The sequence below is a fragment of the Sciurus vulgaris genome (assembly GCF_902686455.1).
Source record: "Sciurus vulgaris genome assembly, chromosome: 3".
Taxonomy (NCBI): domain Eukaryota; kingdom Metazoa; phylum Chordata; class Mammalia; order Rodentia; family Sciuridae; genus Sciurus; species Sciurus vulgaris.
This window is the reverse complement of record NC_136463.1, coordinates 52,218,717-52,245,601: the sequence shown is the minus strand read 5'-3', so window position 1 is coordinate 52,245,601 and position 26,885 is coordinate 52,218,717. Positions and strand designations below refer to the sequence as shown.

General features: G+C 41.4%; 1 protein-coding gene across 1 annotated transcript in view; it reads left to right on the top strand.

The window, feature by feature from the left end:
* The first annotated feature begins 3,365 nt into the window (after positions 1-3,365).
* GLP2R (glucagon like peptide 2 receptor) overlaps positions 3,366-26,885 on the top strand; it is an 81,662-nt gene continuing 58,142 nt past the window's right edge. Inside the window, exons 1-4 of the mRNA XM_079134368.1 lie at positions 3,366-3,566; positions 9,269-9,356; positions 10,447-10,551; positions 15,204-15,325. Of these exons, the coding sequence (XP_078990494.1) occupies positions 3,396-3,566; positions 9,269-9,356; positions 10,447-10,551; positions 15,204-15,325 (486 nt within the window). The 5' untranslated portion in view covers positions 3,366-3,395. The remainder of the gene's footprint in view (positions 3,567-9,268; positions 9,357-10,446; positions 10,552-15,203; positions 15,326-26,885) is intronic.

Genomic DNA, 26,885 nt, shown 5'->3' with positions numbered 1-26,885 from the left:
ACTGAACCGGCACAGCTATTAAACCAAAACTCCTACTTCCCTGGCTTCCTGGGCCCTTGTACCTGCCATTCTCCTTTCTGTCTCTAGAAATTTGACTACTTTAGGGACCTCAATGAAGTGACTCATACCATATTTGTCCTTTAGTGTCCAACTTATTTCAAGGTAGTATAATGCAAAATGTCTTCAGGGTTCATCATGTTGTAGCCCATGCTAGAAACTTTTTTGGCAGAATAATATTCCGTTGTGTTTATTACATCACATTAAAAAAATCCATTTCTCTGTGGATGGACACTTGAATTGCTCCCACTGGTTATTGTGGAAAGCACTATTTTGTTTGTTTGTTTTGTGATGCTGTGGTTTGAATCCAGGGTGCATTTTAGGCACCACTGAATTACCTCAGCAGTTCTTTTTTCAAATTTTATTTTGAGACCAAGTTGTCCAGGTTGGCCTCGAACTTGTGATCCTCGTGTCTCAGCCTCCTGGGTGGCTGGGATGACAAGTGTATGCCATTGTGTTCAGCTTAGAGCACTGGTTTTGATGGAAGTCCAGGGTCCATTTGGATGGGTGTCCTGGTGATCCTGCCACACCGTGCCTTTTGCATTAAGCAGGATCCTCAGTCTTAGGTTCTAGTATAGGAAATCCTGAGGACTCCATAGGCCTGCTTCTTACCCAGCCCTATATATAGAGAGAATGCAGAGGACAACTGCCTTGTGCAGGGACTGTGAGATGTGAAGTACGGGCAGGCTGCCTCAGGACCTAAGGGTGTGCAGAATGGGGAGGCTGGCATGGACTCTACTTGGGTGCAGAATTTACCATCCTGGGGCCTTAAATGCTGACAGACAGAGCCCTCAGCCCCATCACTAATGTCCCCCCTACAGTGTCACTGGAAGGAGACATGATGCTGAAGATCCTTCAGGAGCTCTTCCAGTGCAGGTGTGTAGGGAGGCTGGGCATCCCCTCACTGAGTGCCCTCCTCTGGGATGGAGTTGGGAAGAGGTACAGAGCATCTCAGCATCTGTTGCCTTTTACCTAAGCCTCAGGAATTTAAAAAAAAAAAATTCTGTGAGGATGGGCAAAGGAAAGGCAATTAGAAACTCCAGGAAAAGTAAAAAGCTGTACGAGAACTGTCATAAGCCAAGATCAGGCAAAAATGAAGGAGGGCAGAATATTCTGTGTGGCATCCACAACATGCAGGTTCTTGATTACACGTTAGATCCTGAAGACCTCCAGGTATAACCAGGGATCTACTTGCCTGAGCAAAAGGGCGGTGTCACGTTAGTTACTCCCACTTTGTGGGTTCTTTCCTGCTGCAAAGCCTCAGGAATCGCGTTCAGTGCTCTCTGAAGCCTTGCAAACCAAGTGAGCGATCGCATGCTGTTGCTGCCCTCTCATGGCAAGAAGCTTTACAACATTCGGTCACTAGATGGCATCCGTCTAACGGGAGAGGAAGTCGAGTGTGGACCCAATACCTGTCCCTTCTGAAAAAGATATTTTTGAGAAAAAGTTCAAAGAGAGGAGATAGGTGATTCCCACAAAGCAGGCACTTTCTTTACCAGCAGGTGACTTGGAGGATTGTCCTTACTGTGCAGTTACAGAATAGCTTTACAACTATAGCCAACGTATCTGAGTCCATCACTTGGGGACTTTCCTCCTCCCCCCTCACTTCATCCTGCTCTCTGCTGTACACAAGAGAGAACCTCACTGATTCCAGAGCTCATGTCATCATAAGAGTCCATGCTGGGGCTCTTTGTTAGGACTGAACATTGTACCACTAAGGTTTAAAATCTTTCCGTGTAGACTTTCAAAGGTTTCTGTTAAGTAGCATTCACCTATTTTCCCCCCGACTTTCAGAATTCATTCCATTAGATAAATTAGGCAAGACGGTTTGACTTAAATGGAGAAAAGGAAGGAAGGGAGGGAGGGAGGGACGAGGATGAAAGGGAGGAAGGCATGCAGAACAAGGAAGGAAGGAAGGAAGGGAGGAAGAAAGGAAGGAAGGAAGGGAGGAAAGAAGGAAGGAGGGATGGAAGGAAGGAAGGAAGGGAAGAACTAAATGGAAACATGTTCTTCCTCTCTCTTGCTGACTGATGTGTCACCCCATCTGCACACCTTTCACTTGGGCCTCCAGTTTGGGAGGCTGGGAAAAGTTGGAAGGAGATGCTGAGAGCTGGTCAGGGAGAGGTAGGATGAGAAGGGTCAAGTAACCACCCCCCTCTTTTTTTGGTACCAGGGATTGAACCCAGGGACACATAACCACTGAGCCACATCCCCAGACCTTTAGAGACAAGGTTTCACTAGGTTGCTTTGGGCTTGCTAAGTTGCTGAGGTTGGCTTTGAACTTGTGTTCCTCCTGCCTCAGCCTCCTGAGCTGTTGGGATAGTAGGTGTGTGCGACCATGCCAGGTGCAAGTACACCCTTTTAGAGACAGTGATGGGCCTATTAGGGAATAGGGGATCACCCTGAGAGGGCAGAGATGGGGAATGATACCTTCCCAAGGGCCTGTGGTCAGGTGACTCTGAACAGAAGACCTGACTATCTTGATTCTGCCTTTTATTTCCTAACCTCTCTGAACTATGTACCTGTAGGTGGTTCTTGTGAGGATGAATGAAGTAGGATAGTGGATGAAAAGACTTTGCAAGTGTGAATTGGGGTGAGAAGGTGCAGACATGTTGGTTAGTAAGTGATGAGCATGCATTCCATAAAAGGATCTGCCAGGTGGGCTGAGCGACATTGTGTTCAGAACAAAATGTTGTGTTCAGAACAAGTGGGCATTCAAGAGGAGTGAAGGTTGGATTGTTCCATGCAATGCTTTGCAATTGTGTAAACAACCTCGGTCATTGATTGAGTTTTTGTTTCAGGCCCAGGGTCAGGAGATGCTGTATTTTGGGCTGGGCAACGGTCTTGTTTGTTCTCCTGGCCTAATCAGGGCCAGAGATGGCCCTACCTCTGTATTGATCAAGCAAGACCCACTCCCCTTACAAAGACACTGGTCTCCCAAGTGTCTAGAGGTCATCCTGTCCCACCAGCTGCTCCTTGGCCACTTGAACCCCAGCCTGTCTCCTCCTGGCCCTGTGCATGGAGCAGAAGCCTCGGGGTGGAGTCCAGGGAGCGCCTTGCTGTTTCTTCTGGGCCTGCTGAGGAAGTTCCAGGGAGCACAGCCAACTTGGGGAAGGTCTGGGAAAAATCTCTCTGCCTTTGGGGGGGCTGGAGGGGGATGAGAAACTTGGAGATTCGGTAGATCACTCCGACCCATTCAGACACTCTCCGCACGGCGTGCAGAGGATTTGTGCAAACACTTCCTCTCTGGATAAGGAGGAATGCAGGAGGAGGCTGCCTGTGGTACATCTTGGACTGTTGGAGAGATGTGTCCGCACTTGTGAAAGTGTGCCGGGAGGATGAGGACCCAGCTGAGCCTGGCAGGGCCTGGGAGAAGCAGCCAGGGGTCCGTGCCCATGAGCATCCCTGCTGCTGGGGACACTGGCTCTCTCCTTTCCCATGGGAAGCACTTGCTCTGGGTCCCTGGGCGGCCCTTCCTCACCCTGGTGCTGCTGGTTTTCATCAAGCAAGTAAGAGAAATTATTCTTTATTAATATTATCAGTTGTGCATATTTGGTATCATTGAAGTGATTAAGGACCCTTGTAGGCAATTCTGAAAATAGAAAACAGTATTAAGAAAATAATGATCAACCATAACCCTACCATTCAGAGGTAATCACTGTTCATAGTTTGGAATATTTTCCTTAATTCCTTTTTCTATGTGTGTGTTTTTTTTTTTTTTTTTTTTTTTTTTTTTTTTTTACATAGCTGAAATGATGAAGCATAAAATATTTTGTATCCTGGTTTTCCATTTATATCATATTATAAGTATTTTCCCATGTTGCATAAACCCTGCGACTAGCGTTTAAAATTGCTGCCTATATCTTCATTGATTTTGTTAGCATGCTCAGTGTTTATATCGAATGGATAGTTTTCTATTCTTTCTTTTTCTTTTTCTTTCCCTTCCCTCCTTCCATTCCATTCTTGTTTTCTTTCTATTTATAAAATATAGAATGTTAAAATATAAAAATAAGGAATTAAAAAAAAAGACCTAAAATATTTTGAGTATAAACTACAAATCACTGAAATTCCACCAGCCAGAGATCATCCTTGTTTACATTTGGAAACTTATCCTGCAGGGACATTTTTCTACCATCCATTTACATACAATTTAAAACAATAAACATGAGCTCATACTATAAGTATTATTTTGTAATCTATTTTTAATAACAAACCACACTAATAATATGAATATGCAGATACCTAACTGGCATTATGTTTGATGCCAGGCAACCCTTCCACCCCTTATCTCACTTCATGTTCTCAGCAATACTGAAAGGGAAGTCCTCTTGTTAATCCCATTTTAAAGATGTAGAAACAGAGTCCCAGGAGATTAAGCAACACTTCCTGTCAATAAATGTAGATCCATGGCAGGATAATCAGCCGCAGGCTTTCAGGATCTAGTATAATGTATTTAACTGCCCTCTATAGTCAGGTTTTCTGATAGCTTGACTTATTCTTGTCCCAGGAGATCAGGCTTTGCCCCTTCCCTTTCCAGGGTCCCCTTTTTTATACAAGACTATGATGGGAAGAAACTGCCAGTTTCACAGTAAGAAAGTAGCCTAGGGAATGGCTGTCCTCATCCTCTGTTCCTTGCACAGTGCAGCCCCTGTTTCAGCCTCAGAATATGAAATTTCCCCTCACCCCACAGAGGGTGGACTGTGGGGCTGAATCTCAGGTTCTTTTTTTTCCCTGGTGGGGGGGTGTACCAGGAATTGAACTTGGGGGCACTGGACCACTGAGCCACATCCTCAGCCCTATTTTGTATTTTGTTTAGAGATGGTGTCTGAGTTGCTTAGTGCCTCGTTTTGCTGAGGCTGACTTTGAACTTGGGATCCTCCTGCCTCAGCCTCCCAAGCCGCTGTAATCTCAGGTTATTTTGCTGGGTTTTCTGTGGTGCTGGCCCAGGGCTAGAGAGACAGAAAGCTCCCAATAAATTTCCTGTGTCCAAATTCTCCCACAGGCTCCCTTTGAGCTCCCATGGCTTGTAAATATGAGCCCAGCCTCTGGTTCGTGGGATATTTGCCATGACTAGCAGGCTCCCACAGAATGACCAGAACATCCCTGAGGACCAGGTGGCTTTGGTCTACATCTGGCTCCAGGGCTTCCATTGTTAGTGGGGACCCTTGTTGAGAGAGTTGATGCTGAGTTCTCGACTTTGTTTCTATTTTCAGAATATTTCATATGAAAACTGAATGTGAACAGCTAATTCCTTCTTTTGGGTCACCTTCTATCCACCACTCATTCAGATTGCCTACCACACACCAAGCGCTGCTACATTTGACTTTTTGTCATGAGATGATCCCCACACATGGTCTTGCTTAATGCCTACAGAAAGCCTCTGAGAAAGGTATTAGTACTGAACCCATTTTACAGATGGGGAGAATGAGCCTCAGAGGAGTTACAACATTGCTTTCCAGCACGTAGCTCATGAGCGGGGAGCCCTTGGTCTACCCTGGGAGGAGGAGGCGGGGGGTTGAAGCCCTGTGTTCTGTCTTCTCTAGCACTCTTGGGAGATGCTGACATATGACTATTTATATATAACAACTGCAGAATCTGCAGTGTCTCAGGCTGACTTAAAATGCTGACAAAGGCACACCTTAGCCCTTTACCTCTGGTATTTCCATAACCAAATGTGCCCCCTGATGGGGTCTCCCGCCTCCAGTGCCCAGCCTGTGTGTGCAAAGCTCCTGGTGCCGTCTGTCTTCTGGTGCTTGTCTATGATTCTGACGAGCCTCCTCTTGGTTCTCCACCTCCAGCCTCGTACTATTTCTCCAGATGTTTATTTTACAAGGCTTTGTGTAGACGTTAGTTCATGATGGAGTTTGCTCATAGATGCTTTCCCTGCCTGGAATATAAATGACCCTGGCCTGTTTGTTGGCAGGAAGTCTTCATAAAATTCAGTTAATGAGAAATTCTCAGGGATAGTTTAGTTTCTAAATACAAGCAAGGAAATAGTGCTCCCTCTGCACACACCCACTCACTCATTTATGTTATTTAGGAGTTGTTTTGGCATTGAAAAAACGTAACTATGGAAGACTCTTGGAGAAGTGGATTTTATACATTGCTGATAAGCAGAGTTTTAAATTGAAAAAAAAAATCACTTTTGCATGAGAAGAAATGGTTTTATAGTATGTTATCAAAAACCTTTAAAAATATGTGTACTCTATGACCCAGAAATTTCAATTCAAAGAACTTCTAAGAAAATAAAGATGTACTCTCAAAATGTTTAACTATGAGGATGTTTATCTTATCATCCTTTATATTAGCAAACATCTGAAAATAACTTAGATGTTCAGTACTGGAGGATTTAAAAACTAAATTATATCACATTCATTCATGGGATAATGTGTAACTATTAAAGGGTATTTTGGTTATGATGTATTTCTTGGAATGAAGATCTATTCACCATGTGTCTTCTAAGTGAAAAATAAAAGGCCACAAAATAATATGATTTTCTTTTTGATTAGAATAAAACAGAGAAGGGACTGGGTTGTAACTTGGTGGTGGAGCACTTGCCTGGCACGTGTGACGTACTGGGTTTTATCATCAGCACCACATAAAAATAAATAAATAAAATAAAGATATTGTGTCCATCTACAACTAAAAAAATTTAAAAGAATAAAACAGAGAAGAACAAGAAAGTAAAATACACATGTGGTAAGAGGAGGGTGCGAAACTCGATGATTTCTGAATGATGAGATTATGATTTCACCTTCTTCCCTTTGGTTATCTGTGATTCTACTTTATGGTGAAGCATATTCCTTCTCTAACAAAGAAAAATAGATTTATTTAAAACAGTTAATAGGAAGGGACCTGTCCCCCCTTTCTTAGTCCCTTTTTAGCTAAGTTAGTCATGGATTCTGGTCACCTGTACAAAGGGAAAGAGGCAATGAAGTCCAGCTGGACTTTCCAATGAGGAAAAAAATCTACCCCTATGTCTCCTTTCCTCATTACTTGGGAATTGAGTTACTTTGGGAACTTGGAAGCGCCTTCTTTGTTTTGGATGTCTTTAGGACAAGTACCTGGGAAGACAGTCTGAGTCTGTCCTGCTTCCCTGCGTGGCCAAATTCAGTAGTTTTTAGCTTTAGTTTCTTTTTCTGCTTTTGGCCATGGCCATTAGTCATGGCAAAGAGCAGGAGGACAGGGAAATGTTAGTTCAGGGACTGATTTTCTTGCCTGTTCCTTAAGCAGGTCTCAGTGAGGTTTCTGAGGACATAAATAGTGCTTTGTGCAGCAAAGTGTCTCACTTTGATATCTTGGTAAATTCAAGGAATTATTATTTTGTTATTAACTCATCTGCTGAATTCATTAAAAAAATATGAGTCAGTTATTGTCCCTTTAGGATGTTTATTTCTTTAAGTAGTATGTTAATAAACTTACTTGTCACCCTTTGGGCCATAACTTAGAGAAATAGAGAAAAAGATTATTAGTAAAGATTCAAAGTTCATTGCAAACTGAAACTGATGGATAAATGCCAATTATTGTATCATCATTGTCACCACCTATTGACTAATCCCATGGTTTTCAAACTGTGTGCTAAAGGTGCCTCAGAGCACTGTGAACTCATAGGGTACTGTAAGATGTTTTGGTTTTTTTGAGGGAAGCACAATCATATCTGTCACTTGTCAGACTTCATGAAACTACTAGAGCAAGGTATTCATGGTTTCGACATTAGATCACACTTTCATCCTTTCGATGACATGGTGTCTTTGAAAAACTGGGTTTTCCTCAGGTGCTGTGATAAAAAGCAAGTACCGAACAGAACAAAAATCAGTGTGAAAAAGGAAAGGAAAGTGATGGTGTCCAATCTGATTCTAAAGTTTGAAAAGTTGCACAATGCCCAGCAGGCACTGAGATGTTAAGAAATAAATATTTATGAACTGTTCAGACCTAACTACTTAGCATATTGGACTTATTTGGTATGTCTTATGGTCTAGGAGGGCCTTGGGAAAATTACCGAGACAGTAAGGGAACCATGAACTGAACAAACCATGGCCCATAAACTATAACGACTACATGAGCTCTTCTGTGTGATTCTCTGGAAACGATGCAAAGGAACGACCCACGGATCCCATCACACATGCCGTGGTGTTGGGAGGCCACGCGGGACAGTGGAGGGAGAGGGTGGAGTGGACGGATGACTCAGGATGCAGAAACTAGCCACCCATGGGCTCATGGATGGTTTATTTGGGGTGCAAGGACTGGCTGTACCTGTACGGGTTTAATTAGATTTGAATACCTTTAGGCAGAGCATCTCCCCAGTGTCCTCCACCTCCTACTGTGGCACCCATTCACTCAGTCTTTTGGATTCTCTACCTGGCCCAAGAAGGCGTTTAGTTCATTGTCCCTCAAAAGAGGAGACAAAGGTGCAAAGCCCAGGACAGACCTGTGGGGGGAAGGAGCCATGCGGACATGCTGTAGAATGGCACTGGCCTTCATGTGCCAGTTCATTGCCTAAAGGCTTTATCCTTAGCAAACTGTAAGTGCTTTTTAGGGCAAGAGACATGCATATCTGTGTACCCCTTCAATTCTTCCTTCATACAAGGCCTGGTGCACAATGGGGCTCTGAAAAGATGAAGTGAGATGAAGGGTGGGAGAGAAGGGCCCTTTCTAAAACCAAGAGAAATGGTACAGGTACACAATGAGAAGCTGCCACACAATGCAGTCCTCTGAAAAGTCCAGTATTTCCAAGGTCCTATGGTTCTATGTCAGAAAGAAAAAAGAAAAAGAAAAACAAAAACCCCGAGGCCTCGATACAGTAGCATAGCATCTGCTGATTCAGTGGCTTTGACCCTGGACCCAAAGGCACGTGGATGGTGCAGGCCTTTCTCAAATGTGTTACTGAGCCCCTCTTGGTGCAATGCTACTCTCTTTGGGTTCTACATAGTTTTAGGAGTATACAACCATTCATGTGGGAGGATGTGAAAGTTTAGGAAAAATGTATAACATTGAAATGTCTTTTTTTTTCTTTTTTCAAAATCAATATGATTAGATTATGGAGTGAATGTAAAATTCATATGTATTTTAAGATAGAATGAAGATGCCAAAGAAGTTCTGACTATTGCTGCAGGTCATTTCAGCGGAGAGGTTTGACAATTGTGGTGTGAGATAACTGGGCCACGTCTGAGCTTGCAGCTCACTGGGGGTTGCCTTGTTTTTGTCTGTTCAGGCTACGGGATCTCTCCTTGAGGAGACAACTCGAAAGTGGGCTCAGTACAAGGAGAAGTGTCTGAGAGACTTACTCAAGGAACCTTCTGGTAAGCACATGTATTAGTTATCTGTGGCTGTGTAACAAGTTTCCCCAAAGCTTAGTGACTTAAGACAATGAAATAAGCTTTCTCTCACAGTTCCTGTGGATCAGGAATGCAGACAGGACACAGGAGTACTGGTTTCTGCTCTACCATGTCTGGGGTTCAGCTGAAGGACTCAAATCTGGGAGCCAGGATCACCCAAAGTCCCTGTCCATGACTGTTAGCTGATGCTGGCTCTCAGCTGAAAGTCAGTGGCAACTGGTAGCCCATCTGCATGGCCTGTCCACATGGACTAAGCTTCCTTACAGCATGATAGCTGAGTTCCTAAGGGGTAGCATGACCAGAAGCCACATCACTTTGCATACCTGGCTTCAGAAGTCACACAAAATCACTGCGCCACGTTCAGTTGGATGAGATAGTTACAAAGTCCTTCCCAGGTTCAAGGGGAGTGAATATACCCACTTCTCACTGTAAAATAACATGAGATGGGGTATGTATGGATGCAGCCCTCTTTGATAAAAGCCATCTGCTACATTTACTGCCTAATATTCAGACATGAGTAATTTGTCAACTGAAATGTTGTAGATTGAATTTGTGTCATATTATGTATATGTGACCAGGAACCTAGATTCCACAGATGTCCTTAAATTGGCTTGCTATTTTGCACATTTCATCATAGGTGTGTTCTGGGATCTAATTGGTGAAGGTTTAACAATTATTTAGTCAAATTAATTATGGGACATAAGGCATTGTCTGGGCCTCCAAGTTTCCTTCTGACCTTGAGTTTCCGTAAGTGTTTGGTTCATGTAAAAATAAAGCAAAATTGGCATGACGTGGACATTGCATTAACTGACTGGGGGTTAAGCTGGGTTGATTAAGGCACAATGTTTGGAGCTGCATTCAGCATTCCTTTGTTCCCCAAATAATTCTTCGTCTTTTACATGTCTAGAAAGAGGGAGGCCCATGCAGTCCCTTAAAATATTACACCAGCTTCCTGTGGCAACAAGTGGGCTCTGTGATCCAGGGCCCTTCTGCTTCTATAAGAGGCCCTGTGCTCAAATACTGATGTTGCTCCTGGCCCCTCTTCTCTCCATAGGCATATTTTGCAATGGAACCTTTGATCAGTATGTGTGCTGGCCTCATTCTTCTCCTGGAAATGTCTCTGTTCCCTGCCCTTCATACCTACCTTGGTGGAATGAAGGTAATAAGTCTTACTAGTTTCTGACAATTTCTTTAAAGGCCAATCTCTCCTGGATAGACTAGTCAGATGCTAGCTAGAGAGAAGGCTCCAACCAACTACTTTTCCTAAGTCAATCCCCCCATCCCAAAGGTGTCCTTTTAAGTTCTTGGTAATGTATCATTCTTCTTCTTCTCTTATCTCCTGAAATTCTTCTGTTCTTGGGAATTTCATTTATACAGTAGCTCTCTTGACTTTATAAATTACAGAGTCCAGACCTGGCTCCCACAGAACATGGCTGCACACAGGGTTAAGAATTTATGATTATACAAATGGTATGCCTTTAACCCATGTACAAACAGACAAACAACATGTATCCCATTTGTTTATAATAAAAAAAAAAAGAGAGAGAGAGAAAAAAAAAAGAATGGTTAGTGTCATGGAGAGGAGGCAGAGGCAGGGGAGAAAGACTGGGAAGCTCATACCCTCGCAGCTTTTGCCTTGTTAGGTAGGAGGAAAGGACTTAAACCTTCCCTTGCATCAGTTTTAGAAGGAGGTACCATGGAATTGAAACTTGACTAGAGAACTTAACCACTTAGTTGATCCCAATACTGTTTAAAGGAAGTGAATATTACTTAGGAGCCCATCCTGCCTCAGATGCCCAATGTCTTGGTTGTTTTATTCTGGAAGCAATTACTGGTTAGAATTCTGTTACCTATGACAAAAGACCATGGACAAATATAAGGACAGCTAAAACTGGTAATATAAGCTGTTATGAAGCTCTAAGTTAAAGAAAGTGAGAATGAGTCTCTGCGAAGTTAAGATATAACATCTGGTATTTAATTTCAGCTCAATAGATCATCACATCAGTGGTCCTTTTGTTTCAATATTTGGAAGCCTCTAGGCAGCACGCGCACGCGCACACAGAGTTTAGAAGGAAGACGCACTGCTGGGTGGGAGAGCTAGTGACATATTTTACAGAGCTGTTCTCTGATGAAATCCAGTTGGAAGCAACCCAGGAGGCATGAGGATGTGAGTTTTTCAGGGAGGCTGAGAGTGAAGGTGCTAGAGAACTGGATGGACAGAGGGGTCTGGCTGGTTTAGGAAAACAGTACCCATGAGAGATAGCTTGGGCAAGTGGGGAAGAACTTGGAGATGCAGTTAGGGGCCCTGAATTTAGACTCAGTCCTTCTATTTTATACTCTGAGACTCTGGACAAGTTCCTGGAGCCCTCAGAACTGTGATTTCCTTGTCTGTAAAGTGAAGAGAGGAATAGCTAACTTTAAAGATTATGTTGAGAAATAGATGAGAAGGAATACCCAGCATTGGCCACCTAGCAGGTGCTGAGTCAAAGGTTGAGGCCCTTGGATTCCTTCACTGTCTTTTAGTTCCCAAAAGTCCACACACTCCTCAGTCTTGTGTGGAATGACCACCACCTCCAGTTCCATCATCTGTTCCTTCCCAGGAGCTAAAACTATAGGTACAATCCACTTTAGGATAAAACAGGGATCCAAACTTCAAGTTTTAAAGAAAATTGAGTTAAAGGCTCTTTTTCAAAAGTAGGTTCTGGTCTTCCAGAGTGTGATAAAGGGAATGTGATTTGTAAAACATGAAAAGTGACTCCCCTACTGAATCACATCTTTAGAATCCAAGTAGGTTCCTGAAGTATTTTTCTCAATTAATCTTTAGAAACCAAATGGGTTCCTAAACTAAAATGGGATTGTGAAGACAATGGAAGGATTTGGAGAAGGGCCTCTGCAAATGTAAAGGGATGAAGAATTCTTTACGAGTAAAGGAATGAGCTTTATGATTCGAGAAGGAAGAGAGTGAGATGATGAATATAGGTTTCATTGGCATCAGCAACTGATCAATGAGGCTGGGGACTGATTGTTAAAGAAATCATGTATTCTAGTAGGGGTTTTAAACTTTCCTCTGTAGGGGAAGATTATGTGGAGCCCCAGAAATGGATAAGGCATAAGAAGGATATAAAAGATTTGTAGTTAGGAAGGACAGCATTGAAAGCATATAGCCGTCAGACTGAGGAGTGGAGGGGAGTCAGGGAGCGGCACCTGGAAGCTATTGTAGTGGTCTAGAAAAAGAGATGATGGATTCAGGCAGAGGCGAGAGGTTGGAGAGAAGGAGAAAGATTAGAGAGAAATGTTGGAGGAAGATTGGTCGAGTCTCATTATCAGGTGGGGTAGAAATTGAGGGAGGGAGAGAACTGGAAAACGGAGAAGAGGAAAATAATCGTGCAACTCCGGAATGGTCTCCATGGTAGCTGGTCCTGACTCCCTTCCTTCCCCTGCCCCACAGCTGGTGTCTTGGTGGGGCTCAGCAGCACCATTTGTGCAGCTTCCTGGTCTTCTCATCCCCAGCCTCAGATCTGACCCCTTCCAGCCACCCTGCACGAAGTTTTTAAAGATGCCAATCAGGAAGTTATGTTGGTCCCCCTCACAATACCTATAAATGGCACATATGACCTGCAGCCTGGACCTGCTGATCTATCCAGCATTCTCCCCTTCTCCCCTAGCTATTTTCCTGCCATGCCAGTCGAACAGTTCCTAGCTGTTGGCACCCAGTGCTTTTGCTCACTCTTCTTTCCAGGATGCCTCCTCAAAGGTTCCATTCATGTAAATAAATTCAACTTTGATTCTCATGTTGAATCTTTCATCCTTCTCGAAAATTCTGCCAGCTTCTCTCTACAACACAATGGCCCTCTGCATTTCTGAGGCTTCTCTCCCTGTGCAGTCTCTGCCAGAATTTATGACTGTTTATGGCACTTTTTATATTTGCAATCTCCTGCCTAGACTTTGAGTTTGCTGGATTCATCCTCGTGTCCTCAGCATAGAGCATTATGATTGGCATGGAGGACACAAATGTCAATGGGAACTATTGTCATTCCCTCATTCAATAAATATTTATTCAGCACCTGTTGTGTGCCAGTCATTATTTATAAATACCTGAAATATGGTAGTGATCAAAGCAAAATAAAATCCCTTTCCTGTGAGACTCATGTTTTCGCAAGAGAGATGGACAAAAATCAAGGAGCATCATTGATAAGTACAGATGTGATATATTTTACACTGGCTAGAGCAGGGGGAATGAGTGGGAGAATGGGGCGGGAGGAGTGAGTGGTGATTGGAAGGTAGGTCATCAGGGAAAGCTCCCATGACAAGGTGATGTTTCAGTGAAGACTTAAACGAGGTAAAGATTTTAGCCAATAGCGGAAGTTGTTCAGGTGCCAAAGCCCTTGGTGGAGAGCATGGTGCTGGGGCGGGGGGTGGGGGGGGTCTGTTTCAAAAAGAGAAGGAGGCAAATGTGGCTGGAGCTAAAGGGGAAGAGAAGCAATTAGAAGTCAGGGCAGAGAGATTTGAGGGCCAGGTCTTACAAGGCTTTGTGGAGGCCATAAAAGGATTCGGATGTGTTCTCAAGTCCTTGGAAGATACTGAGTAGGTATTGGCGTGAGGCAAGGGACATCTTATCCAGGTCATTGATTGTTGGGCCATCCGTGGGTATGAGGGGCAGGACTCTCAGAGGAGCCATCTCTCCAAGGGCTCCCATTAGGAGGGAAGAGGCAGTGAAAAGCAGTGGCTAGATTCTGGATATATTTGAAAGTAGAGATGGATCTACTGAAAGTAGAGATGGATCTAATAAAAGTAGATCCATTCAAAGTAGCTAATGGATCAGGCGAAGGCTATGGGAAACAGAGAGAAGGCAAGGATGACTCTAAGGCTTAGAGCTAGAGAGAGGACTGGCAGACTGGGTTTGCCATCCCAGCAAGGTGGGGAAATATGTAGGGGGAGCAGGTTTTGAGAAGAAGAAAGAACTTGGTTTGGGGCATATTGTTTGAGATGTCACTTCGACACCCTTGCAAAACTGTTGCCTAAGCAGGTGGATGTACTATGTGGGGTATCCGATGATTAAATGTAGAAAATAGCTACTGCTGGTCTGTGATGTGTAGGGTCTCGTCTAGGAAATTCCAGCAAATTTCCACTTCTCATTTGCAAGTCTAGTCCCTGGTCCTCCAGTTAGGAGTAACTTCAAGGAGTGCTTCTGGGGTAGATGTGACTAAGTCACAACAGAACTCAGTATGGACAGAGCAATTTTCCCATTATCTGCACACACACACACTCATTTAATCCTCCTTCAAAATACAGAGGGTTGGCACCATGATTGTTCCAGTTCTTCATGAAGAAACCTTCAGGCTCAGAGAGGGAGGGCTGGGCCCAGGACAGCTACTCATTAGGTGACACATCAGGCTTCAGCCCGGGGTGTGTCTGTCTCATGCTCATTGCTTGCTCTTCTTGGGTATCAGGAAGAGACGCACCACTGAGCAAGTGCAGGAGCCTGGGTCACCATCTCCCAGCTGGGCTGTACCTTACAGGGGTTATCACATTTCTGAGTCACCAGGGACTGTTCTAACTCCAGAGACTTTGGGTAAACACAGCAGACATTAGTGGATCATGGTTTGTTACGAAACCTAGAGGCTTTCATGTTTTTTTTTTTTCTATCCCAAATAAACAGCAAGGATGCTAATGAGCCCCCAAAGGGGGAAATGAAAAATCCCTTTCCCTGGGATTTTCCACAGCTTTGTGGCCAGGGTGAGGGCCTTCCAACGTGCTCAGGGAATGGGCTGTATATTCTGACCTTTCCTCTAGAGCTTTGTTTACTTTCAGAGAGCTCAGGAAGAGCCTACAGACACTGCTTGGCTCGGGGAACTTGGCAGACCCTAGTGAACGCCACAGATATTTGGCAGGATGACTCTGAATGCTCCGAGGACCACAGCTTCAAACAAAATGTGAGTCTGCCCGGTTGGTGACAAGGTATCCAGGACTCAAACCACCCTCCTTCAGGGTACCCAGCTTTAGGGGCCACTAAAAGAGGCTTCCCACAGGTTATCTCACCCAAACCTGGCTAGGGAAGGTCCGCAATCCCGCAAAGTGGCACCTACCATGGCATCCATGGACTTTCTTCCATTAATAAGGTGAAACATGAATTCCCAAGGGAAGTGGGTCCTAGCCTTTGGACTTGCTGTTCCCTGTGCCTGGATCATCTTCCCCAGTTCCCCTGCATTTGGCCCCTTCTCATCATTCAGGTTTTGGTTTGGCTCTTTCCTTCAGAAAGGAGTCTTCCATGGCCACCCTATCCAGATCTTCCACTTTCTCCCCATTTTTTTTTTTTTTTTTTGTAGTGCTGGGGGTTGAACCCAGGCCCTTCCACATGCTAGGCAAGTGCTCTACCACTGAAGTACACGTCTGCCTCATGCCTGATGCAGTTCCTACATTACATTGGTCATTCCTTGAAATTCTCACGTTTGCTTATTTGTTATCTAGTCCTCATTAGAATGCAGATCCAGCAGTAGCAGGACCTGAGGTCAGACAGTCCAATGGCATAGCCTGGAACTTCACTTCCATGCTTCGTTTCAGGCTGTGAACCTGGTGCCAGTCAGTTCACCTTTCTGCTCCTCTGCTACCTCATCCATCCCACGGTGATGGTATTTGATGCATGTAATGGTTGTGAGGATTTAGAGTGTTAAGAAATATAAATTTCTTAGGAGAAAGTCTGACATGAAGTCAGCAAGCTCTAAGTAGGAGTTACTGCCCTATCATGAGGATCCAGGGTAGTAACTGCTCAGCAAATCACCCTGGCAGCTCAGTAAAAGCTGGATGAAGGAACAAATCTGAGCTTCAGACTTCTCTCCATGTGCTTTCTTTGCAGGATCCTATTCTGGAGTCCCCTCAGGCACAGTTCTTCTCTACTTTCTTGTCAGTCTTCTGCCTTTCTCCCTAAAGATCTCCTGTTTGCCCAAATCCCACCCACCTTCTTTCAAGTCCAAGTGCAAGGGAGCAGCATGGAAGAAGATGTCATTAAAAAAATTATTAGTACATTATATTTATACATAATAGTGGGGTTCATGGTGACATATTCATGTATGCACACAGCATAATTTGCTCCATTTCATATCCAGTACTTCCTCTTTCCCTCCTATCTCTCCTTCCCATTTTCCTTTCTCTACTCAACTGGCCTTCCTTCTATTTATTTATTTTCTAAAACTGGGGCTTTATACTTGACACATAAAAGTGGGATTCACTGTGATATAGTCTTACATGCACTTAGCATAATTTGGTCAGTCCCATGCTGCTGTCCATTTCCTTTCCCTCTTTTCCTCCCTCTCTCTCTGTCCCCTTCCTCTATACTACTGTTCTCCCTTCTCTTTTTTTTATAGATCTGCCTTTTTAAATTTCTTGTTTCTTCTGCAAATGAGAGAAAACATTTGGCCCTTGACTTTCTAAGCCTGGCTTATTTCATTTAGCTTGATATTCTCCAGCCCAATCCATTTACCAGCAAATGACATGATTCCATTCTTTACAATGACCAAGTAGAACTCCATTGTGTATATATGCTACATTTTCTTTTTCCATTCATCTGTTGACCAACACCTTGGCTGTTTCCATAATTTGTTTATTGTGAATTGTGCTTCTATAAATATTGGGATGCATGTGACACTATAGTTTGATATGCTGATTTCAGTTCTTTTGGATAAATACCAAAGAGTGTAATAGCTGGGGCATATTGTGGTTCCAATCCTAGGTTTTTGAGGAATCTCCACAATGCTTTCCAAAGTAGTTGTCCTAGTTTGTAGTCCCACCAACAATGTGCAATTGGGGAAAGGATTCTCCCCACATCCTTGCCAGCATTTATTATTACTTACATTCTTGACGTTTGGGTCACATTTTTATTTCTTTCAAGTAGGACACAAACATTAATTGGAGGCCCCACCATGTGCTAGGATTTTGCACTAGGCACTAGGAATAAACAGTGACAACTGTGGATACTGACTTCAAAGACTTATGGGGCATACAGGCAGTGTGATAACTGCTGGTACAGAGCAATGGAATGCCCAGGCATACAAAAGAGGGGGACACTGACATAGATTGGGTTCAAGGAGGTTGCCCAAGCCAAGTCCTGAAGGGCGAGAAGGAGATGGATGTGGGAAGGATGAGAACAAGAACATTCTTGACAGAAGGAAAAAACACATAGCCAGGGTCAAAAAGCAGATGGACTCCCACTACCAGTGGGCAGTGTGAAATCCTGAATGAAGTGAATCTTCCAGGGTTGGTCCCAGCCTTTGCATTTGCTCTTCATTGTGCTTGGAACAACTTCCCCAGCTCTCCTGGGGCTGGCTCCTCCTCATCGTTCAGGTGGGTGTCAGTTTTAATGTTTCCTCCAAAGATCAACTTTGAGTGCTGCCATGTGAGTGAGGTAGGACTTGAGGAGGAAGAAGAGGGGGAGGGAGGTGGAGACCTCAGGACAGGCAAGATGATGAAGGCCTCCTATGCCCCTTGGAGGATTTAGGATTTTGCAAGTTCAAGTGGGGGAGGGATATGATTCAAAACAGGTGTTAGGATCACTCTGGCAAGTTGGAGAGAGGGTAGGACTGGGGTCAGGCTGGAGGAGGGAGGCGGGAGGCAGGAACAGGTAGGAGCCATCTCAGTAACATCCCAGATATGAGAACACCAGTGGGGTAGAAAGAAGAGGGAACATGGGTTTACAGCTTTCCAGGGAGAGAGATGATAAGACCAGGTACTGGGAGTGGGAGGTGAGAGGTAGAGTCAAGGGCACTGAGATCTTGGGGGTCTGACTTGGACCAATGGGGGGATTTGAAATGCCCCTCATTGAGAGAGAAGACACAGGAAGAGAGAGAGGCCTTGCCCTTCAATCTCTCCTGCATTCTAGATATTTCCCTTCTTAATTCTTTATCCTAACTTGAGCCTGCAAAGCACTCTTCTCTCCTACCCCTTAAGTTGTGACTTTTTTCATAAATTAATTGGATTTTGAAATTATGCAGGTTTAAAAAGTCATTTTAATATTCTTCCATTAATCACTAAAGGTATTTTAATAGTTCAAAGTTTGGGAACAGGGGAAGGCAAAGAGTTCAGTTCTAGAAACACTGTCTGTGACCTGAGCCACCTAGCCTCTCTCCAGGCATGCATCAGATGGGGTCGATAATGCCCTCTTTGCATGACTTGCGTGTTAGTCAGAGTTTCAGTCAGTTTTTTCACTGCTGTAACCAGAAGACACAACAAGAACAAATTTAGAGGAGGAAAAGTTTATTTGGGGGGCTCATGATTTCATTGCCAGCTCCATTCCTTGGGCTCAAGGTGAAACTGAACATCATGGTGGAAGAGTATGGTGAAGAAAAGGGGCTCAAGACATCATGCACAGGAGGAAGACACACACAAACACACACACACACACACACACACACACACACACACAAAGAGAGAGAGAGAGAGAGAGAGAGAGAGAGAGAGAGAGAGAGAGAGAGAGAGAGAGAGAGCACGCTAAACTCAGCTCACAAAATATAAACTCCAAAAGCAAGCTCCCAGGGACTCACCTCCTTCAGTCATACCCTACCTGACCTCAGTTACCATTCAGTTAATCCCTGTCAGGGGATTAATTCACTGATTGGGTTTAAACTCTCATAATCCAATCATTTCATCTCTTAACCTTCTTGCATTATCTAACAAATGAGCTTTTGGGGGACACCTCACACCTAAACTGTAACAGTCAGCTTTCTGTTACTGTAACAAACACCTGAGGTCATCAATTTATAGAGGAAAGATTTGTTTTGACTCATAGTTTCAGAGGTTTCAGTCCATGTCACTTGGCCTCATTACTTTTGAACCTTTGGTGGTACAACACATCATGGCAGGAGCACATGGTGGAAGAAACTGCTCACCTCATGGCAGCCAGGAAGCAAAGAGAGAGAGAAGTGGGTGGGGGACTAGGGTCCCAATATCACCTTCAAGGGCAGAGCCCCAGTGACCTAACTTCCTTCCATTAGGCCCCACCTCTTAAAGGTTCCACCATCTCCCAATAATACCACAAACTGGTGACCAACCCTTTAACACAGGCCTTTGGGGGATACCAACCCAAGCAGTGTGGTTGTGAGGCTTGATGAGGCAATGGATATGGAGTGATCAATCCTTGTCCTGCAACTCACTGGGCAATGACATTGACTATTACTACATTTCTTCTAAAAATGTCTTCCTTAGGTCCTCTACAGAAAAAATTCTCACCCTTCCCAGGTCTCTCTCTGTTCTGTGCCTAGGGCTGTAAACAGTCTGTCAACATGAATTTTTTTTGTCTATTACAGTGGCTTCTCTGCTTTGGCTACTTGTTTTCCTTTTAAATGTAATATTTCATTTGACTTTCAAAAACCAAAAACCTAGTTTTCTGTGTCATTATTAAGGTTGACCTATGTACTTTATTATTCTTTTTATAAATTAAATAAGTTTTAATACATTTAAGGAGATCTTTTTTGACTCTTATACAGTAGTTTTTTAAATGTTCTAAAATTTTAACTGCATTTGTACATTTGAAATACTTGAAATATTTTAAATATACTAAAAATTGATTATAACAAGCAAATCTTTCTTAACTCTTCAACAACTCTATTTCATTGACTACATCAAGGTTAAATGATGAGTCTTAAATTTTCTAAAATATGTCAATAGTTTTTATTATTTTGACTTAAAGTCTAAAATCAAATACTTATTTACATGTTTTATATTGGAATGACAAAAGTAATTAATTGGATCCTCTAATACACCATCTTCTCTAAGTAGTAATACCCACTACCTGGGCAAGTAATTAAAAAAAATATGTATATGAGGGATGAATAGAAGGTAAAATGTAATTATGCCAGGTAAAGTTTCATGGTAGAATATGAGTGTGGGTATACAGGCACTCTTTATAAAATTCCTTCAAATTTGCTGCATGTTCAAAAATTTTTATAATAAATATTAAGGAAAATTCTATAGCTGAATTTAACACAAAACTATTAATAAATTGAATGGTTTGGTTAATCCTTGCCATGATTAAGACAAAACTAAACTTTCACACTAAAGAAAGAAAGTGATCTTAGAAGGTAGGGGTTTCCCTCTCAGGGGACATGATTGCCTACAGACCAAAGGTTGGTTTGGTTGGGTTATCAATGCTAGTAATGTGGGTGTGCTAGTAAATACGTGACAATTGGTTTCTTGCTTCCACCCCTGGAAAAAGAAAAGCTCTGGTTGGTCACACTCGCCAGTTCCTGGGGTGTAAATACTCAAGCTGCCAATGTGATGTTACTGGATGCAGAACAAGGGAGAGAGGTGCTCAGTAGTCGCCATGAGTGTTTGCACCAGGCAGGTACAAAAACATAAATAGCCCCAATGGCACTGAATGTAGACATGTAGAAAAAATAATTAGCAAGTAATTTGAGTATTTACAGCTTTTGTTTTTGATATGCTTATTTCATTGTAAATTTACATAGTCTAATTTTTAATAATACTGTGTTTTCCAACTGATTCAATGAAAAGTGACCATCCAGCTTTCACAAGCCAGTATGCCCACACCATGTACCAAGTGATATTTTCCTCTTTCACCTCTCTTCCAACATGTCTTACACATCCTCAGGAAATTTTTTCTAAACCCCACTTAAACTTTATTACCTTTTTTGAGTTGACAGAATTCTGTGTTTCACAGGTAGAGGTACTGTGTGACAGGTCACACCTCTTAAAGGGATCAAAGTGACGCCAGTTGTTGAACTGCATTCAATTTATCTCAAGAATTTGCTCAGCTTTCGTTATAACACCAAAATCATGCTAATTGTATGCCTCAAATTAAGCAAATTGTGTTTATTTCCTATCTTCCTTCCTGCATTGTAAGATGCTTGAGAATAATCAGAAAGTAACAGTCATCTTTGAATACCTTTAGCCTTTTGCTGGAGTGTACAATAGGCACTCGGTCAGCGCTGACTGAAGGGCTTCACACATTCTGAGTCAATTGCTCTGCCACAGTGGTTCTAAAGTTCCCCAGATGATTTTTATAGATCACCTGCCAAAGTCAAGAGCCAAGTTTACCAGCAGATGTGAATCTGGCTTAGGTCTGCATGGCACCCTCCCTGAGTTGGCACATGGGGACAGCAAAACAAGATTTGAAGACTGCATTTCCAAGATAGAAAGTGAAGATTTCTTTCTTTAGAAAAGTGAGGAAAAGGGCATTGCCTTCTCCCCTCTGCAAATAGCCATATTTCCAAGAATTCAAATACTTAAAAGAAAAAAAAAAGTCTTCTGTTCTTGTTTACCTGTATTTCTAATAGTAGGTCGAAATTTTGTCCAAAAAAGGTCAGTGTTAGTAAATCTTTTCCCTTCAGAGTTTGGCAAGCAAAATATGTTATGTTCTCCCAGCTAATGGGGGTCCTCTGCACGTTAAGTGGTATTCTTCAAGATTTTTTTTTTGTGTGTGTGTGTGTGTACATGCATAAGCATTAACAAGTATGTTTAGATTCCTTAGTATGGAACTGTGTTAAGTAGTATGGAAATAAATTGTTATTTTGCCTTACTGAATCTGCTTTCTTTGCCCTTATAAAGAGTGCTTTTTATTCTTAGATACGGAATTTAATTTATACACATACATCAATGGATATCTATGAACATGACATAATTTTAATTTATAGTATATTTTTAATGATCAATTTTAATTTTGAATATAATTTTAATGTATCTGTCTATATAATCTCCAACATTTTATTTTACTATATTCAAATGTAGAAAAATTAAGAGAATAATAAGATATCCACTATCTAGATTTAAAATCTTTTAATATTTGGTCATATTTGCTTTTGCTCTGTCTCTCTTTTTCTGAAATAGTTGAAGTTTGCAGACATCATGAAAATTTTTTAAAAATTTCTTTTTAGTTATAGATGGACACAATACCTTTATTTATTTATATGCGGTCCAACCCAGAACCTCACACATCCAACCCAGAACCTCACACATGCTAGGCAAGTGCTTACCACTGAGCCACAACCCCAATCCCAGATGTGAAATTTCACCCCTAAGTACTTACGAGGTACCTTCTAAAATTGAGTGCATTATTTCACATAACTACATTACCGTGATTCAAACTAAATAAAATTAATAGCAGTTACATTCTATCATCTGTTTCATCCATCTTCAAGTTTCCCCAGTTTTTCTAGTTTTTCTGCCCTGGACCAGGACCAAATTTAGGTTCAAATATTGCATTTAGTTTTCTTTCACTGAAGTATCTTGTATCTTTTACTTTTAATCTAAAACAGCCTGCCCTACTTTTTTCTCCCATGACATTGGTTTGTTGAAGAGACCTTTTTTTTTTTTTTTTTTTTTTTTTTAAGAATGTCCCATAATCTGGATTTGTTTGTTTTCTTGGGCTGTCATTAAACTTATTCCTCCATCCTCTGTATTTCCTGTAAACCAGAAGATAGGTTTAGAAGTTCCATGACATGCAAGTTAATCTTGTATAGCATCACACCCACAAACCAAAATGGTAGATGTGGCATGAGAATGAGGAGATGTTTACTCACTTGGTTGAACTAGAGACAGTCTGATCTCTCATTTTGCATTTTTTTTTTTAATTTGGTATTGGGGATTGAACTCAGGGCACTCTACCACTGAGCCACATCTCCAGCTCTATTTTGTATTTTATTTAGAGACAGGGTCTCACTGAGTTGCTTAGTGCCTCACTGTTGCTGAGGCTGGCTTTGAACTCACAATCCTCCTGCCTCAGCCTCCCAAGCTGCTGGGATTACACACATGTGCCACTGTGCCTGGCTTCTCATTTTGTACTTGCTGGATAACTGTATCATGTGTTTATCTTTTCCCCTAAAAGGCTTTTACCAGTGTTTCAACCTTCATCAATGATGCTTGCATGAATCAATTAAGTCCTACAATTCCTTCTACATTTATTAGCCTCCATTCTTCTACAAAGATCTCACCCATCCACCGTATTTTTGGGTGTCACTATAGAATTACAAATTATTTTATTTGATAACAATCATCATTAGTTTAAAAAAATTTAATTTTTAAAAATTTTTACAGACTGCATTTTGATTGATTGTACACAAATGGGGTACAACTTTTCATTTCTATGGTTGTACACAATGTAGATTCACACTATTTGTGTAATCATACCTGTACATAGGGTAATGATGTCTGTCTCAATCCACTATCTTTCTTTCCACCACCCCTCTCCCCCATTTCCCAAAATTCCTTCATTCTTCTCTTACCCTCCACCCCCATTATGTATCATCCTCCACTTATCAGAGAAAACATTCTGCCTTTGTTTTTTTGGGATTGGCTTATTTCACTTAGCATGATATTCTCCAGTTTCATCCATTTACTTGCAAATGCCTTAATTTCATTCTTTTTTATGGCTGAGTTATATTCCATTATGTCTATATACCACAGTTTCTTTATCCATTCATCTATTGAAGGGCATCTAAATTGGTTCCACAATCTACCTATTGTGAATTGAGCAGCTATGAACATTGATGTGGCTGCTTTATTATAGTATGCTGATTTTAAATCCTTTGGGTATAAACTGAGGAGTGGGATAACTGGGTCAAATGGTGGTCCATTCCAAGTTTTTTGAGGAATCTCCATACTGCTTTCCAGAGTGGCTGCACCAATTTGCAACTCCACCAGCAATGTACAAGTGTCCTTTTTCCCCACATCCATGCCAACACTTATTATTGCTTGTGTTCTTGTAATAGCCATTCTAATTGGAGTAAGATGAAATCTTAGGGTGGTCTTAATTTGCATTTCTCTAATTACTAGAGATGATAAGCACTTTTTCATGTATTTGTTGATCGCCTATATATCTCCTTCTATGAAGTGTCTGCCCAGTTCCTTAGCCCATTTATTGATTGGGTTCTTTGTAAATTTTGGAGATTAGTGCTCTATCTGAAGTGTGTGTGGAAAAGATTAGTGCTCTATTTGAAGTATGTATGGAAAAGATTTTCTCCCACTCTGTAGGCCCTCTTTTCACATTATTGGTTGTTTTCTTTGCTGAGAAAAAGCTTTTCAGTTTGAATTCATCCCATTTATTGATTCTTGCTTTCATTTCTTGCACTCTGGAAGTCTTGTTAAGGAAGTCCGATCCTAAGCCAACATGATGAAGATTCAGGCCTACTCTTTCTTCTATTTGGTGCAGGATCTCAGGTTTAATTTCTGGGTCCTTGATCCATTTTGAGTTGAGTTTTGTACAGGGTGAGAAATAGGGATTTAATTTCATTTTACTACATATGGATTTCCAGTTTTGCCAGCACCATTTGTTGAAGAAGCTCTTTTCTTCATTGTATGTTTTTGGCACCACTGTCTAGTATGAGATAACTGTACTTATATGGGTTTGTCTCTGTGTCTTCTGTTCTGTACCATTGGCCAACCTGTGCATTCTGGTGCCAATGCCATGCCGTTTTTGTTACTATTGCTCTGTAGTATAGTTTAAGGTCTTGTATTGTAATACCTCCTGCATCACTTTTCCTGCTCAGGATTGCTTTGGCTATTCTGAGCCTCTTATTCTTCCAGGTGAATTTCATGATTGCTTTTTCTATTTCTATGAGGATTGTCATTGGTATTTTAATTAGAATTGCAATGACTCTGTATAGCATCTTTGGTAGTATGGCCATTTTGACAATATTAATTCTGCCTATCCGAGAACATGGGAGATTTTTCCATCTAAGATTTTCTTTAATTCCTTTCTTTAGTGTTCTGTAGATTTCAACGGAGAGGTCTTTCACCTCTTTTGTTAGATTGATTTCCAAGTATTTTATTTTATATTTGAGGCTATTGTGAATGGAATGGTTTTCCTAATTTCTCTTTCAGAGTATTTATCACTTATGAAGAGAAATGGCATTAGATTTATGTGTGTTGATTTTATATCCTGCTACTTTGTTGAATTCATTTATTAGTTCTAGAAATTTTCTGGTGGAGTTATTTGAATCCTTTAATTATAGAATTATCTTGTTGGCAAATAGTGATAGCTTGAGTTCTTCTTTTCCTATTCATTTCCCTTTAATTTCTTTGGTCTGTCTTATTGTTCTGGCTAGTGTTTCAAGTATGATGTCGAATAGAAGTGGTGAAAGAGGGCATCCCCAGTTTTTAGAGTGAATGCTTTTAGTTTTTCTCCATTTAGAATGATGTTGGCCGTGGGCTTAGCAAAGATAACCTTTACAATCTTGAGGTATGTTCCTATTATTCCTATTTTTCTAGTGTTTCGTGCATGAAGGGGTGCTGTGTTTTATCAAATGCTTTTCCTGCATCTTTTGAAATAATAATATGATTCTTAACCTTAAGTCTATCAATGTGATGAAATACATTTATTGATTTCCTGGTGTTGAAATACATTTATTGATTGTTCCTTGCATCCCTGGGATGAACCTCACTTGATCATGGTACACTATCATTTTAATATGTGTTTGTATGTGATGCCAGAATTTTGTTAAGAATTTTTGCATCTATGTTCATCAGGGATATTGTTGTAAGTTTTTCTTTCCTTGATGCATCTTTATCTGGTTTTGGTATCAGAGTGATACTAGCTTCATAGAATGAATTTGGAAGGGTTCCCTCCTTCTCTATTTCATGGAATACTTTGAGGAGTATTGGTATTAATTTTTCCTTGAAGGTCTTGTAAAACTCAGCTGAGAATCCGTCTGGTTGCAGGCTTTTCTTGGTTGGTAAGCTTTTGATGACTTCTTCTATTTCATTGCTTGAAATTGATCTGTTTAAATTGTGTATGTCCTCCTGATTCAGTTTGGGAGGATCATTTGTCTCTAGAAATTTGTCAATGTCTTCGACATTTTCTATTTTGTGGAGTATAGATTTTTTTTTAGAGTATAGATTTTAAAAGTAGCTTCTAAATTATGTATTTTAGTGATGTCTGTCATGATATTTTCTTTTTCATTATGACTTTTAATAATTTGAGTTTTGTTTCACATTCTTTTTGTTAGTGTGGCTAAGGGTTTATCAATTTTGTTTACTTTTTAGAAGAACCAATTTTTCATTTTGTCAATTTTTTGAATTGTTCCTTTTGTTTCAATTTTATTGATTTTGACTCTGATTATAATTATTTCCTGTCTTCTACTACTTTTGGTGTTGTTCTCTTCTTCTTTTTCTAGGGCTTTGAAATGTAGTGTTAGGTCATTTAGTTGTTGTCTTTTTATTCTTTTATTGAATGTGCTCCATGCAATGAATTTTCCTCTTCATACTGCTTTCATAGTGTCCCAGAGACTTTGATATGTTGTATCATTGTTCTCATTTACCTCTAAGAATGTTTTTTGTCTCCTCCCTGAGGTCTTCTGTTATCCATGCATCATTCAATAGTGTATTATTTAGTCTCCAGGTGTTGGAGTAGTTTCTGTTTTTTATTTTATCATTGATTTCTATTTTCATTCTGTTATGATCTGATGGAATATAAGGTAGTATCTCTTTCATTATTATTTTTGATGCTCAAGATCTTCTAGATTTAGCTGGGTGCAGTGGTGCATGCCTGTA